This window comes from Rhopalosiphum maidis, chromosome 4, assembly GCF_003676215.2.
Source record: "Rhopalosiphum maidis isolate BTI-1 chromosome 4, ASM367621v3, whole genome shotgun sequence".
NCBI lineage: Eukaryota > Metazoa > Arthropoda > Insecta > Hemiptera > Aphididae > Rhopalosiphum > Rhopalosiphum maidis.
The window spans coordinates 5070493-5088432 of NC_040880.1; the positions used below are offsets into that span (position 1 = coordinate 5070493).

General features: G+C 30.5%; 2 protein-coding genes across 6 annotated transcripts; one reads left to right on the top strand and one right to left on the bottom strand.

Annotated features, from left to right (window-relative positions):
* The first annotated feature begins 377 nt into the window (after positions 1-377).
* On the top strand, positions 378-5918 carry LOC113556707 (lipoprotein lipase-like). Of its 4 annotated transcripts, none has more exons than XM_026961828.1 (7): positions 378-1241; positions 2127-2253; positions 3431-3582; positions 3781-4032; positions 4111-4326; positions 4760-4916; positions 5506-5918. In XM_026961828.1, exons 2-7 carry the CDS (start codon positions 2147-2149, stop codon positions 5582-5584), a joined length of 963 nt encoding a protein of 320 aa, XP_026817629.1. In that variant the 5' UTR covers positions 378-1241; positions 2127-2146; the 3' UTR covers positions 5585-5918. The 4 variants fall into 4 exon arrangements, with proteins under 4 accessions (XP_026817629.1, XP_026817621.1, XP_026817638.1 ...); XM_026961820.1 differs by having other exon boundaries at positions 380-1233; XM_026961837.1 differs by lacking the exon at positions 378-1241 and having other exon boundaries at positions 2142-2270; positions 3325-3582.
* Positions 5919-7093: 1175 nt separating this feature from the next.
* On the bottom strand, positions 7094-17940 carry LOC113561191 (ATP-binding cassette sub-family G member 1-like). Of its 2 annotated transcripts, none has more exons than XM_026967471.1 (10): positions 17267-17940; positions 12922-13039; positions 11750-12085; positions 11181-11422; positions 10550-10687; positions 10315-10448; positions 8518-8686; positions 8279-8379; positions 8012-8167; positions 7094-7595 (listed from the first exon to the last, which is right to left on the bottom strand). In XM_026967471.1, the coding sequence occupies exons 1-10, from the start codon at positions 17415-17417 to the stop codon at positions 7254-7256; spliced, it is 1887 nt and encodes a 628-aa protein (XP_026823272.1). In that variant the 5' UTR covers positions 17418-17940; the 3' UTR covers positions 7094-7253. The 2 variants fall into 2 exon arrangements, with proteins under 2 accessions (XP_026823272.1, XP_026823273.1); XM_026967472.1 differs by having other exon boundaries at positions 12922-13119; positions 17267-17393.

Consider the following 17940-nt stretch of genomic DNA (forward strand, 5'->3'; position numbering starts at 1 on the left):
GCCCTCGTTTGAAAAAGTATAAGTGCGCGTAAATGATACATCGGCATTTCGAGATATTATTATTTCGTGATATGACTCATACGCATAATATATTATATTACACCAAACGTGACTTATGAATGATAATCGCGCGGTCAATTAGTTTAAAAAATAATTACAACAACGCGTAATTCCGTACAACAATAATATTATATCGGCTGTACGAACGTGTAACGTCGATTGCCGTAGCCGAAACGATTTGGATAATTAATGCGCATTAAAGTGACTATGTCGGACCATATTATAATTGCTAACGTATTGCCAGCTATTATTTTAATAATAATTTAATTTTCTCGACAGTCGGCCACCGTAACCAGATCGTTGATAAATCAAAGACTCTGACAGTCGACCGGTTCTCGTTTTCGCAGTTCGTTACATATTTTCATCATACACACTCACTTATTTGTATTTTGTCGGTGCTACGAGCGAGGTATAACATTATCATTATTATTGATATATCATAATATAATCGACTATTACGCGACAAACGGTGGTACCGGAAAAAGATAATTAGCCGAACTTTATAATATATTATATGCTTCGCGACGGCGTCGGTGTTGTTCAATATTGTGTCGACTTCAGAAAATACCACGGAATGATAATTGTTGTAACAATTATTGTGTTATTATCAATCGTTCTGCGCATTGCGGTGATGTGTGAAATATACGCTTCGTACTTTACTAAACGTTATTCGTATACGTCGCACACGTCACGCAAATGTGTCGTACCGCGTAAAATCCGAATATGTGCCTACCGATTTCGCCGTAATGCGTTGCAATAATAATAATAATAATAATATTGGAATAATTTATCTTTCGAATGTGTTTTATCCCATTGTTCCGTCGGTAAAATTTTACGACATAATGATACTGTAATACAGACCGTCGAACCCGTAATTATTGTATTACGCCGACGCAACGGGCGTGCGGCGTAAAGCTAAACAATTATATATACATTTTTTTTTCGTAAAAAATTAACGTCTAAAACAATAATAATATGTTCGAAACGACGAAACCGACCGTGTGCAGCAGTTTGGATTAGAGCCGTCGCTTTTTACGCGCGCAGACATACCTAGATGTTTCCGTATCCGGTTTTCGATCACAAAGTCGTTGCTATCGCCTCATCAAATGCGCCGAACGCTGCTGCTCAACATCACCACAACGATCCTCATGCTTATAATCCAACAGAACGACGGTAAATTGGTAAAACAGAACGAAAAAAAATACGTCATGGTCGTAGTACACATATGGTCTCATTGGTCATGGTCTCGTTTGAACCATCGTAATCAATTTACATATAGCCGTCACATTATTTTGTCTTTGACTTTTTTTTATTTCGGCGGGGTACCTATATAACAATTGTTATAATGTCACAGTGGCGTCATTTAAGTTTTGAATAGGAGGGGGTATACGATTTGACCAATCCACAATATGACTGAATAAAAATACACTTATCGACTTTATGAATATAATATGCATACGCTAAATTATCACACTCTCTACTTCGAAACTCGAAAACACGATTTTTAATGATCCAATATAGTTGAATTTTCGAATGAACAGGAAAAATTAAATTAAATCGTGCAATCTAAAAAAAAGTATTTATCGTTTTTTATTGTTTTATCAACTTCCCTCTCTCATCACTTGATATAAAACATTTTAATATCATTTTTTATTGCGGTATAATTTGGTTAGTAAATTACATGAGTTATATGAGCTGCCCCGGATTTAAGTTTGTATGAACGGTGTTAGGTTAAAATACGAATAAGTCAATTTGACCAATTATTCAATTATTGTTCTATTATTGGTTTAAATTATCTGTCAAAACAAAAACGTATCGTTTTTGTTTTCAGAAAAGTAGTGATTTTGACTTCTTCCCTTTTATCAATTGCGCGCCGTTTATGCATGTACCTGCGGTAAAAATTATAGTATTTAGAGACATTAAAAAACTTAAAGGCTAGTTCCTACCGAAAAGGAATCAAATATTTAACAGATTTTACTACTCTACTGTGCATCCTATACTCGTATCTATATTATAAAATTGTATGCCTATTACATTAGTGTTTTATGTATGTTTGTCTGCTCTAGCATGTTTCGTGAGGACTGTTATGCGATTTGTGCAAAAAGCAGTCATCAGATGGGATGGGTTTGATCAAAAATACATACAAATGTTGTCCGTCAATGATAAAAACGTGGACATCCAATACTGGAATTCGTATGTAACACCGCAACGTAATAATATTAATAATAATAATATTAGTAATAGTATAAGTGAATATAGTATAGAGCGAAAATACATACGCATCATGTCTTATACTCCATATAGGCTATATGATTATTTATTATAATAACATAATTGACTAACTTCAGCCACATTGAGATTAAAACATATTGATTTGGGTATCTATTTCATTGTAAACCTCAGTGTCAAATCAATCATTGTTATTATTTTTAATTTAGGTAAAATACAGTTATTAATTCACATTTGAACACAGTGGCAAATTGACGTGGGTATACGATTTAAAAGAAAAAATATTGATAATAATATAAGATTGACTATTGAATAAGCATGCCGGTCACACTGAACGATTGCTATGTTTAATAAACGTATCGATAAAATTTTAACAATGATTGAAGATCAATATTAAAGTATATTGTAGCAAATTAGAGGTTCAAATTTGTAGATAGAATATATATATAAATTAAGGGTTTTCTTGGCTACGATAAAAAAAAATCTGTAAAATTTATAAAGGTATACCATAATATTTAACATAGTCAATGTGTATTCGTAAATAATATCATTAATTTAAAATAAAATAAAAACTGAACTTGAAACTAATTTTAGTATATACATTTTTTTAATTTGTATAGTTTATACTACAGTCACAGATAATATTAAAATATTAAATTGAAACTGCAGATAATTAATAGAAAGATGGTATTTTGCGCAACATCTTAATTTTAATTTAAGTCATCACAGAAAACAAAATAGTATATTATTATGAAATATAATATAATTTTTATTATTAGAATATACCTGACAGTTTTACCGATTAGTTATAGCACATAAAATGTAACATAAATAATTAAATAATAAATTAAAATATTTCTGATTTTCATATATATTTTCTTATTAACTAAAATGTTAATAGATAAGTTAAAAAAAATATATTTTCAATTATTTTAAAATGACGCAAATTACAATTTTAATAATGTTAAAAATGGTGTAAATTACTATTTTTGTAATTACGAAATTGCACAGATTACATAATGCCCTTTTATTTAGTTATACGTGGTGCAAATAACCAAAATACAACAAAATAACTGTATAGTATGAGAAAAGTTTTTATATCGGCATACAAGTTAAGATCAATTGTGGCTTTCGAATTTAGGGATATTGGTAACGACAAATCGATAAAAATAAAATTCGATCACGAGTACGACATATTAGAACATTGGATTCCAGATTTGCCTTTAAAAGTAATTATACACGGATGGCTCGACTCTATCGTACACGAGGATGGCGTGTTTTGCATAAAAACAGGTAAAATATGTTATATACAAAAAAAATAATGCTTAACTATCGATTTGTTGTGTCCACACAACATGTATAATATACTGATTTCATTTTTCTTGTGCCGCATCATACATATTATATGTATAATCATAGTTGGCCCACGATGCACTAACATTTTAATGTATGACAAATAATACATATGGGTATTTTGTATTTTTCAAACAGCTTACATAAATGTCGGAGGATATAACGTGATAACCGTGGACTGGGGTGGCATAGCGGGAAACCGGAATTACATGTTGCCGATGTTGATGACTTCAAAAATAGGTGCCAGACTGTCTAAGGTGTTGGATAATATCGTGAGTCTCGGCGTAATCAAACCGGCGAACATACATCTAATCGGTCACAGTCTCGGGGCGCACATCGCCGGCGTGTGTGGGTCCCTGATGAAGTCGGGAAAAATCGGCCGAATAACGGGTGAGCAATGAACAGAAGCATAACTGTTCGGCGGTCGATATCCGAATTAGAATTTAGGAGAATAACGTCTCGTCTTAGGTCTCGATCCAGCCGGACCGGGCTTTGAGTTTGCGAAGTTGCAGAAAAAAGGGCTGAAAAAAACTGACGCTATATTCGTGGACATTATTCACACGTCTGGTGGTTCCACGGGCATTTATCACTCGGCGGGTCATGCGGACTTCTTCCCGAACGGCGGCACCGTGCCTCAATCGGGCTGTTACGACGGTATGAAGTTCGAAAGGTTAATCGGAGTCGGTGAGTATGGAAGAAAACGCTAAAATAATAACGTATTCGGGAAAGCTTACAGCGGTAAATGCCGGAAGACGATTTTTGATTTTATCGACTTATTATTGGTCGTTGTTTATTTTGACTCGCAAAGCGCTTTTCATACTATTATAAAATCAAACGGGACCGTTGGTGGATTAACTGGAGGGTATATAATTATATTAGAAGACTAGCTATTATTTTGCAAATTTTGAATTTTAGGTCCACGTACAATATAATATAATATTTAGGACCCCCCTACCCCAGAAGAATTTTGAAAATCCGCCACTGATCGTGACTTTAAAAGTATAAAATTCGTAATTACGCATTCCGTCCGCGGAATATCGAAATACGGAATAAATAATAGTACCAATCAACGATTATGGTGTTTCGACTTTACCTGACAATTTTATTTTGTACGCAGTTGGTTGTAGTCACTCCAGAGCGTATATGCTGTACGAAGACTCCATTTACAATGTCAATTCTATGAAGGGGGTCAAGTGTATGTCCTGGGATGATTACTTGGACAACAAGTGCGACAGTACTAAGGGAACGCCGATGGGACACGGCACTTCAACCAAGTTAGTAGAAACCACAAAACGTTAATAAATAATATCATATTTCTTAAATGACTTATATATTGTGTACGTACACATAAAGAAAGAAATATTCCAATCACAAAAAATACAAATTTAAAAAAAATATACTTATTTACATAATAATATTATTACAATGATTACTTTTACGATTTTGAATCGTAGTATTCTCTTTTAATTATGGTCAAGAATCATATTTTTGATTTAAATACATAAACATGAATACCAATCTTAACGGTATTATTTACTTTGGCTTTTAAACAGTCCTTGAATTTGTCTCCAGTTTTTCGTGTCTACATAAAAAACAATAATGTTATGTTGGTTATCATAATATTCTTCTTCGTCTGTTTAACGCTTCATTCAGAAACAGTGCTGCCATAAAAATCTCCTTCCATCTCGGTTTTTAATACGATGTCTGTAATGTCACGTTTTGGTCTATCGTTGATAAATTGTTGGCAACAATGTGACAATCTATTAAACTATCTATTTAACTTGTCAACACAACCGGCGCACTACCCAGAAAACTATAAATAGCTTAAAATTAGTATAAATATTTTTAAATTTTCATTATCAGGGCAAGAGGTGATTTTTATTTGAGGACCAAAAGTGCTGCCCCTTTTGATGCTCAGGAAACAACAAAAGAAGACCTCTAAAGTTATATCATATCTTTATACTATTAACGATGCGCGACGTTAAGTAACTGTGAACGATCATTGAACACATTCGATTTGTCAACATTTCAAGTTAAGATTAACAGCGATTTTATTTTATAATTAGCACAAAGCATAAATTATTAATATTTTTTTGTTATGTTTCAAGGAGTTTTAAATTTTACTCGTGTTGTAAATCGATTTGAATTATTGCTATTATTTATAATTTTTGATTTAATTTATTATGATTGTTATTTAATGTAAATGGTTTAAAATTCTATTATTTTTGTTAAAAATATTTTGTGAATTTATATAAGTTATTAATAAATTTGAGTACCTATAACGAAACATCATTTTATTTTTATTTATTTATACATTAAGAAGACTTAGTACAATTTCATATAATGTTCTGGTGCACTGCATGACCAGAACTTCTTTATGTATTATAAAATAAATGACCACATGAATAATTTTCGTATATATTGTTATTTGTTGTTATCCTTTGAAGAGACTTCTGATGACTGACACTTAGTACTTGTACTACAATGGTGTTGTAAATGTTATGATCATAAAATCGTACAACCAAGCCAGTTTTTCACTTCAGTTGAATGCTTTTGAAATATTTTAAACGCTTAAACGCTTTGTTATAATTAAATATTACAGCATAATATAAATTATGTATACAAAAAAAGGTGGTGTGCAAAAAATATTACAATGACACGTCATAACAAATAATAAATTGTTTATTGTAAAACATAACATGGTATGGTAAGACAAACAAAAAAAGTGCTCAATAGTAAGTATATATTCACTCTAAACATTTTAAATAATAATATTGAAACAATTTAAAACACATTTTTTTAAGAACACGATTACAATGCGAATATTTATATCTATACAGTGGAGCAGCAACAGTTTGTGAACATCGCAAGGGCAAATAAATTATTATTTTTTTTACTTCATGATATTTACGATCTATTTTATAAAGACCGACAAGTAAACGTGAAAAGAGTAAAAAGATATACAAATCAAACTTTTGATTATACTTAACCAGTTGGTGCCACTGTCTACATATTTTAACAGTTATTTAAAACCTATTTCATTTTTTATTTTTGTACATATAATGTTATTTTGGCCATTAAGATTGCCACGATACACCAGTTGTGCCGCGATAAACCTTAGGTAGTTTTTGGTAAAATATTTTATAGAAAAATGTAGTTTCATCTGTACTGACCCTAGATATTTATGAAGTATATTCAGTTATAAACTTATATATTTTGAGACTTTGGGAGGAGCATTAGTTATATTTTTAACATTAATATTTTGAAAGTTTTGAATTTTTGTTGGATTTTTAATTCATAAAAGTTGTAAAAAGATTTGTATATTCACGATTTGATATTTTGATCTTCAAATTACCTTTTATACATACATAACAATATGTGATCAAATAATTTATATTATTTTTACACAATATAATATAATAATAATTTGCGTAAAAAAGGTGATCTCGCACATAAATAATAACCATAACCGATAACATAATGATGTACATCAGAAAAAAACCATTTATGTGGTACTTAGATGATATAATAATATTATTATAATATTATAATACCATAAACCTTCGTCAATCCTGTTACATATTAGGTTTAGTTTTTTTTTTGAGTGAGATTTACCGTTTGTTCAGCTTGTACCATATGACAGTTGTTGTCAGCGCGTAAGTGCACAAGAAAAAGAAACACATGTACAACAGTTCGGGATTAATATTCACATGATCGAATGACATTTCGGTGAGAAACTTCATTGGGTTCTTGTAGTGGCAGTACATCTCATCGGAGCACGGTAAAACTCCCCTGGTGAAGCCGTACAGCGAGTATAAGACACTCTGGAATGACGCTCTAATAAAACTGAAATGATGCAGCCACACATACATGGCAGGTATGTCCGAAAACCTTATCGCAAATCCGAACATGGAGAGTAGCGCCAACGATACCGGTCCTACGAACACAGACATCTGAAACAGAAATTTACTAAATAAATAAACCTACGTAAGACTAATTGATTGTCTGGTATATTTATTGGAATTTAGCATCGCTTCACGTTCGTTTTTAACTACGGAATAAATAATAAAATCAACGATTAAACATTAATTTTTTTAGTAAGCACTCACAAGAAACATCATCCGTCGACGTTAAAAATAAAATAATTTAAATAATTTATACAAACGATAGTCTATACAATAATATAATTATATACTGTTATTAGTTTTATGCAAAATAAAAATGGATTAAAAAAAAAAATTTGTTCGTTTTAAAGTTTGAAGTCCGGACGATTTCAACTGGGGTAGGCATAGGGCGACAACGTTTAGTTTTCGATCGCAATGTAAAATATGTATTGTATAGAACTAACCCCGTGGTCGGGGAAACAAACCTTCAGTGGCATAGTTGCGCCGCACAGGAATCCTGCGCTTTGAGACGTCAAGGAAGTGGCCACCAAGAAAACGGCAAAGTAACCGAATCGCATCATTTCCATCGGTTGGCCGGTGATTAAGTACGCCGGTACGACGTAGGCGACACAACACAACATCTGCGACGAGAAATGAAAACAAAATAATAATTCAGGGTTACCGACGAGCGGGGGGGGGAGTTTCTCAAAATTGCGACCCGTGACGTGCGACGTCGCGTTTTGCGAACTCACCTGAAGCGGTATTTCGACAAGCAATACGGACACCATGTACGGGAAAAGCGTGTACCAACCGTTGAAGTGTTCCCTCTTCAAGACCAAGTACTCTAATGGGACTGCAGGACACGCAATCATAACGGCGCGATCAAAAAAATATAATATAACACATGAGTATAAGTTTGCACGTCGAAGGAATTAATTGTTTTTATGACTCGGGACTCTTTATAGATGTATATATCGTATTAAATGCTCACAAGAAACGATGACGGCCATCAGACCGGTGTAAGCCAAGAACAAATTGGTGCCGTACACGAACTTCATGTTGTTGAGCACCTGAGCCGCGTCGTTGCCCACTCCCCGGTATATGTAGCTGACTATGAGGGCTACGGCGAAGTGGACGGCGATCCGCAACAGCGCGTTGGTCTGAAAACGTTTCAAACGACGCATAATTATTGCGGCGGTCGAGAGAGAGAGAGACCTCTCTCGTCTTAATGACGATGATAACTCGTAGTTGTAACGTAGTATCGCGGGTTTCTGACGTTTTATATACGCCATTCTGAGCCAGGCGAGAGATGCATTTTGGTCTTACGACGAGTTTTTTCTCCTATCGTATTCTCAATACCGTTTTTGAGTAAATCCGTTTTTAACACTACCTATAGCTTTTATACGATGGGCAGTTACACGATAACGCATTATATGACGGAGACGTGTTAGCGTAGCTACCATTCTTACGAGCGGCTTATCAATTAGATTTAATGTAAAAAACATATTAATATATTATATTAGGTTTGTTGAAACATCCTATACATATATACCCACTAAAAATATTGCACGCACATTGAACCTTATATAATATGTGTTATTATATAATGTGTTCGAAATTAGTCACGTTGACAATTTTACCGGCACTCGTTTTTCAGAGGCACACCGTTTTATCTATTTTTCAACAATAAAAATAAAATATTAACGCGACATTATAAGTTCAAATTGAATTTATGCTTTACTATTAAGTCGTATAAATTTAAATTTAATTTAACGCTTGAAGAAGTTATGCAATTTTATTACAACATAAAAATTGGTTATTAAATAATATATATAATCAACAAAAGATCACAATATCCTTTCGCGAACGGTAAATATTAAATTTTTTTTTATGCTCAGTATGGATTTCGTCTGCGTGAATGAGTAATAAAAACAATTCACAGTGGTTAAACTATGGATTCATATAAATACGTATATTGTCCCTATAGTCTAATCTAATTAACCATTAATATTAATTTATGTACATTTTCGACAACATAATACAAATAAACTATATTAAATTATTCGTTTTAATACCTACAATACGTAAGTACATAACTCAATAAATGTCTCATAATATCATAATCTGCATACACAGTATAGTTAAGATTGTAAAGTATGTATGAAAAATAGTACATGATTAATAAATACAAAGGTAGTAGATTTTTAAAAATTAGGTAAACACTGTTGCCGTGGCTAAATAATAATATATAGTAAAATATATTTGACATAGATACGCCCTTATTAACGACTATATACCTCCCGAACTGCCTAGAAATGTTTTTGTTATCAAACTTGTTATAGCAACTACAAAGCGCCAGATTTGTTAAATGTATGAAAAACCGAATAAATATCTGTTAGACATATATTATAAAACGTATTTTGAATGCAGTGGTTTAATTTAATTTATAATAACACGCCGTTTTAAATGTATTGTGGTGGTACCTATGCCCTTATGTTGTGAAATGATATCAGGCGCCTATTTTTATATTCTGTCCTTATGAATAAATAATATATTTTTACCGAATTTGGATACACAGGTCATAGATAATAATAATAATAATAATAATAATAATAACAATAATAACTATATGAGACAACTATATATGACTTATGAGTCATTACCTATCGTTATTTAAAACCCGATAACATTCTATTGATATATAGTTAATGTCTAATGATTTCATTACGCATTTCAACGACAATATTTACCATATCATATCAACGTTATTTTATTATTATTTACTCACTTTGTTACGTTTGTTCATGATTACATTTCGCCAATATAAATGATAGGCCTGTACATAAAACTGAGGCTTATTTAAAAGCTCAGTTTTATACGATAATCGTTTGTTATCGACGTTGTTGTTTTCCTGGTACGCGCCTACAAAACGAATAGATTTGCATAACAATTATTATCATTGCACCTATTATAGAAATATTATATTACACGTGTTAAGGAATATTAATATCAAGGAAACGTACCATTTTCAAGTTGTGTTTCGCGGCCTTCGTCAGAAATTATAGGACATTTGTTGCGATCATTTATGTATGTGATTTTTGTTGTATCGAACAATTTGACAAGTACATCAGTACCATATTCGCCTATGGCCACTTCGATCACTAAAAACCAATATATACCAACAGATTTTTTTACGCATAACATACATATGAAAAAAGTGATAGAATGATTATCATTTTATATGTGTTTTTTTTTATCATGAAAAGTTATGAATTCAAATGATCAATTGATAAAAACATTTTAATTTTAAAACTTAATATAAACTTATAATAGGTATGTGTTGTTATTATTGGCATTTAGTTTCCATGAAATTACTTGGTGTATGAGTACACCTGTGACATAGGTACAGGATATATGCTTTTCAACTTTTTTTTTCTATATATTCCGATTTTAAATCGTGTATTTATTATCGTCATAGCTGATACACCGAAACAGGCACGTATAATTAGGATTTTTTGATGGGGGAAGGTTTAAATAATTTTGAAAACAATTGTTATCATTATTTTTTTTATATGACTCATATGAACCCCCTTGGTTACGTGCCTGCACTGAAAAATTAATAAATAATTATAGGATTATACATCATATACATACAAAAATCGGCTGGATTATGGTACGTTGGACATGCGACGGAATGTTCAGCAAAGTAAGGAATAACTAATTTAGGTGGTCCTTGGTAGATGCACCGGCCCGAGCTCAACGCATACACTTGGTCAAACTTTTCGAACAGTAAAGCACTAGGCTGGTGTACTGTACACACCATGGTACGACTTTCATTGTGAGCTAAGTTGATCATCAGTGATACCAAATGACTGCAAGATTGACTGTCTAAACCACTATACGGTAAGATATTTCGATTTAATACATTATGGTATGATACTAATTATTATTATTATTAAAATAAATTTAAGATGTTTACTGTACATAGATAGATAGATCATATTTAAAATAATATTCTGTGCTTTGTAATGTGTCCCTAGCCGAATACTGATCAAACGGGCCTCTTTGCTTAATATACGAGTATTATAGCTTCAATAAAATCTTCTTCACTTTGGTACATAATCGATAGTAGTATAGATTACCTATGTTCCTAACAATTTAGTATAAAAATTCGACGAGAATCATCTATAACACTTTCAGTGAAAGTATTATACGGTACTTACGTAGTGGGCTCGTCTAAGAATAATATTGACGGGTTGGTTATGAGCTCTAAAGCGATGGACAGTCTCTTTTTCTGGCCTCCCGAGAGCTGTTTGGTTACGGTGTCTCCGTGAACGGACAAACCCAACGCGTCGAGCAAGTCTTCCACTTGGCCGGCTTTTGATAGAGCCGTCACGGTTGTCGGTAACTTAAGGTGGGCAGCCACCGTCATCGATTCCCTGACTGTCAACAGGTCACGCACGTAATCGTCTTGCTGTATGTAGCAACTGATGTTTGCCATTTGTTTTTCATCTCGCAACGTGTCGTTCAAGTACACTTGGCCCGAACTTCCACTTATCCTGCAACGTATATTTATAAGTCGCGTCAGCGGATAATTGAAAAAAACATATAGCTCCAAAACATTAAAGAATAAAAGTTTAAAAGACTTTTTTGAGAAAAAAAAAAAACTAAGAATTGTTCATAATATATTACCTACTAATACTATTATATGAATATATGATATGTTAAGTACCAGATCTCTCGCTAAAATAATCGTTATAATTTCATTAAATCCATTAATTAATCAATAATATTTTAATTTATATATGCAGTATAGTTTAATAATCAGTATGTATTCTATAAGTAAATTGAGCCAAACTTTTTAAATTCCTACTACACCGACACGATCGTAAACGTATTGAATAATATAATAATGGGTAACTATAGTTAGGCAAGATACACACAATGTGAAAATTCTTTTTAAAAATGAACTTGGTCAAGTAAAGGTTCTTACAATAAATGCAAAATCATGGTTCCCCTACAACCTACACGATGGGTAAAAATAATAGTTATGCCTCATTCTCTATTGCTCTACGATTATAGATAATTGACGAGAATTTTTAATTTACACAAAACGAGCCTGTTCGACTGTTCACTGATCTTTCCCTATCATTATTAAAATTGCGTAAAAATTCGTATTAGAACTTAAATGTGAATGTATAGTATACGATTGTCTTTTGCAATTTGTCTACCTTATCGAATCGTCACGCAGTTTGATTAATTATTCTCCACGATGATTACAATAACCGTGCCTAGTCTGCAGACTACAATGGTTTTAACGTAACATAACAGTTAGCCATTACATACCGCGACACATGACTACATTTATTAAAACGTTATTACTTAATGTACTCACGAGTATCCGGCGAGTACGTTGAGTAACGTACTCTTGCCACAACCCGACGGTCCCATGATGGCCGTTAGTTGTCCAGACCGGAAATTGCCATCGATGCCGTGCAAGATCTCCTTTTTCACTGAAGAATCGAAAACGATTACCAATTATTGATTATACGCTTGGGTAATTACCACCATTACAGGAGTTTAGATGAGTAATCTTAAAATAAATATTGTTGTTCATACAATTTAATTAAAAGCGTTTAATGATTAAAAATAATTACATTATTATTATGTACACAACACTGCAGGTGACCATCAATGTGTATTGTATACATAATATCAAAATTAATATAATATAATGTATATATAAGAAGTATGATATACTCATCACTCCTACTGTGATCTGATAGATTATACATGCACATTGCACATTGGCATAAAGTATTATTAGAGAATCAGTAAACAATAAAATACAATGGGGGACATTTTAAATAAGTCGATATTTATTAAAATAATGCAAATTCACTACAAACACAATTACATTAAACGTGTCCGTCAAAATTCAGAATAACTGTTTCCGAAAATATTATACCTACTATGGTCAAATTATTATGTCATTAAAAAAAAAAGTTTTCGAAAACATTTAAAGACCTTTAATTTTGTGTGTGTGCTGTGTACTGTTTTACTATGTTGCCAAATCATATTATGTGTACATATTACATATGATATATATTAACATGTTATATTTACATTTTAACAAAAAAATGTTTGTGTTTTCGCATGGTAAAATGATTGTTTTTTTTGTTTAATTAAAAAAAAAAGTTGCAATTTTCGTCTAGACATTTAAATATTATCTGTCGGAGTCGGACAACTCATTATCAAGTATAATATTCTGATGTGTATTTAATATTTATAATTTATATGCTAGGTAGGGCGATTATAATACGTTTTAGATAATTCAATAAATTGATACTATAACTATACTAAGATATGTCTTATATTTATTAATTAAATTACATTTTTAAAATACTAATGATTTATGATTAAAAATTAAAATATTTATCTAATATATGTCTATATGATTAAATTAACTGAATTAAACTTAATATTTGACGATGATATAATTATCAATATATCTATAATTATATGTTTAAGCATTACTGAAATAAGCTGATAAATTAAGACAAGCCTATGTATTTGTTATAAGTTAATATTATTGATGAATAAAACTAAAAGTATACTGATTAGAAATATAAAAAGTAGTTAGTTTGTTCAAAGTAAAAATTAGTTAATAATAACAAAATATTGTTGATAAGTTTTAACGGAAAGAAAAGTAAAAATATTGTACACTAAACTTTTTTATAGTCTTCTCTCAAAAAGTGTAGAAACATAAACAAATAAGTACAATAAATGTTATGTACGTGTGTAATAATATGAATTATGTATGCATAAAATATTTTTATTATCGTGGAATACATTAGGTGTGCATTTTAATGTATGGGGAATGAGTTTAATCTTATTATTTTAAAAATTAACAATAATTTAAAAATTTAGCTTGAACTCATTAGGTATCGATTTAAAAATAACGTATATAGGGGTTTAATAATCAATAAACTTTGAATACATAATATTTTGAGATTATATATTATACGATTTCCAGTTATTTTCAGTTAACGCAATACAATATACTTATAAAAATAGTAATTGTAAAAAAATTGTCATCACTATACCGTATTATTTTAGATACCCGAATAATAATATTTTTTATTCAACATTTTTTTTTTTCGTACCCATAAACAATAGAAATGAGAGTTAATATGGGCTAAATGGGATGTAATTTTTCAAGTAACATATATTAAGATTTATTCCTGGTTTATTAATGTTAATCATTAAGAATTATATTAATACGATATTGGTCTTAAAAAATATTGATTATTGAACAAGAACCTCATCATAAATTATTTAAGAAAGACTAAGGGCTATGACTATTTTTAAGGTTGTACATTATATATATATATATATATATGATCTAAAAAACTTTAATTTTTTTTTTAATTAATATCAACTCATTCGAAACATGTATTATAATAATATTCTATAACTAATTCAGAATTTGTTCATGAAAATCAGTTTGTTAGCATTTTTAGAATAGCACCAAATCAATATTATTATTGTTTATATAGTATTAATAATAGTATACACCACTATGCACCACACTACTAGAGTCAGTGCAACCATTTCCTTTTTATCTCTTATATATCATCTTTATTTTACATTCGCATAGTATCAGAGGTGGACTGGTACTGGGCCATATTAATACAAGTACCTACTCTCTGCTAATAAACTAATGTCAGCTGGTAACTATCTATGTAATATTGACATATTCCATATATCAATCACCAAACTAACAGCATATCATTGTATTTATAGTATTTAAAAAAAAAATGTTTTCACTTTATTTGTAATCTTTATTTAGTTATTATATAAATCTCTTGTCTTTTATTTATTTATTTTTGTTATTGTAATTTAATTATAAATTGTATTCTATTAGTTTAAGCTAAATCCTTAAATTATTAAACTTGTTCATTTAAATTTTAAATTTAATTTGTAGTATAAAAAAAAATACTGTCATATTATAAATAATTGAAATTGGAATATTTTTCCGTAATAAAGAATATTATTATTATTATTATTATTATATGGGCAGCCTATTTTAGATTGAACCTAAAAATTGTCATCAACAGTTAAAATGAAAAAATCAAGAAAAAAATTCGAAAATTTTAATTACTTATGAATAGCTTGAAATTATCTAAATTTTATTGAGTATTAAAAATTTTAATTTAAATAACATTAGAATATTTTAAGTTTTTAAGATCAATATTTTTTTTTAATATTAACAAAATTACATAGATCAGTTGAAGACGAATTTTTATTACCTATACATTTACTAAAACAGTAAAAAGTTGTTAACATTTGAACTTTAATCATCCATAAGAAATTGTGATAAGTGATATAACACTACTTTTATCTTTTAATTTATAGAAAATAAACTTACGAGGAATTTTGTATCCAAATCTCAAACCTTATGTAATAAATTAAAAATTGTATGAATTTTGCACTATAAAATAGTTTTCAAAAATTTTCATAATTTTGAAGTTTTTTAAAAAAATAATCATTGATTGTTTATAAAAAAAATGTATTTTCTGGAAAAAGCTCATGAAGTATTTTGTATTTTGTATTATATTTTCAAGGTTTGCTGTTTGCATTCTATACATTATTCGAAAATGACTAAATATTACTCGATAATTATTGCCATCTTATAAATAAAATAAAAAAAAACTAAATTTTATAAAACTATTAAATATTTAATAAAATCTTATATGACTAAATGGTGAACATTTTAAGCGCAATGTAAAAAAAAAATTATTTTATTTTGTCTCAATATTCTGTATAGTTTATAACTATGTTTTAAATCAATTGTTGACCTTTTTATTTTTCGAAAATTGTGTTAACATGCATATCCGTATATTATTATTAAATAACCTCGTATTATACATTGAGCCTTGGAAAATATTTTGTTTTGTTTAATTTTAACAACGTTATATTTTTCCAGTAAAACAATATAATCTACATTTTAATATTGTTGGCTATCTATGTTATATATACAGGATGATTCAAAATGTATGTTACATTAATTTTATCATATAAATATAGAATATTTGTAATAGAAAAAAAAATGTAATACGAACGTTTTATTATTTAGAAATATAAAAATGGTAAATAATTTATTTAAAATATTTTAAGGCTCCCCTTCCCTTATATTGGTCAACTTAGAAAATTCAAATAGAAACCTATGCGTTGTTGCAATCATAATGTGGAAAACTTGTTACGAAGTGTTTGGATTCATAAAAATCGAAATTCGGACGAGTATAGTTTATGGATTATAAGTATATTTAACGTTTCGGTGAGCGGAGTAGTAAGCCAACATTTTACGAGGTATCATGACGTACCACTACACTCTGCTCATCAAAATTTAAAATACTTATATAACTCATAAATTACTCGTTCGAATTTAAATTTGTGTGTATTCAAATACTACAATGAAAATTCTTCACATTAAAATTGCAATAAAAAATATAAGTTTTACACTTGAATTTCTAAATAAAAATACTTTCGTTTTAAATTGTTTTCTCCATTACGAATGTTTATATGATAAAATGGCTGTAAAATATATTTTGAATCGACCTGTACATATAATATATGCGTATATGTGTGTGTGTGTGTTATTAATGTTGTATGGCATATATTAAATAAAAACAGTAATAAACGGCGCGTCACGGATAGTAACGGTCGCCGAAGCTAACCTTGTTTTAGCTTTTTGAAGGTGTTCACAGTATAGGTGAGACTTTCGAACGACAAGTGGATCTCTGGCTTTTTCGGGAACGATTGCAGCCCGGTGGTTCGTACGTCTTCGTTGTTGTTTTCGGTCTGTCGGTATTTGGCGTGGTTGAACATTTTGGTGAGATTCGGGGGAGAGAGAGCAAATAAACAAGGAGAGAGAGAGAGAAAGATAGAAATGGAAAGTTGAATAAAGAAACAGAAATGTAGGAAAAGATCTACAAGAATCGCTACAACATCAGACCACCGGCGCACTGCAGTGCAGGCCGGCAAGCTTGTGAAGTCGATGTGACGATATTATTTCAGAAATACGACTCCTGGTGGCAATACATATACCCATCACGAGTCGGTCCAGCGTCCAAATATTATGTAATATTAAAATGGGCTTGTATACAGTCGAGCAGGTGGGTAGGTGGCCACGTAATTTTATTAATTATATCAACGAAAAACGAACTGTGGAAAAAATCGATTTCCACCGAAAAACTATACGACCGAACGCGTGTTGTATAATATCGCGTTTATAATATTCAGTCGGTGTGCGCAAGTCTTATTATTCCGCGGCGGCGGGAAGTCGCTGGGGGAAAACGTTAAAACGAATTTTCTGTCAAAAAAATAAAACGCCAACGCGGTGATCGACCGC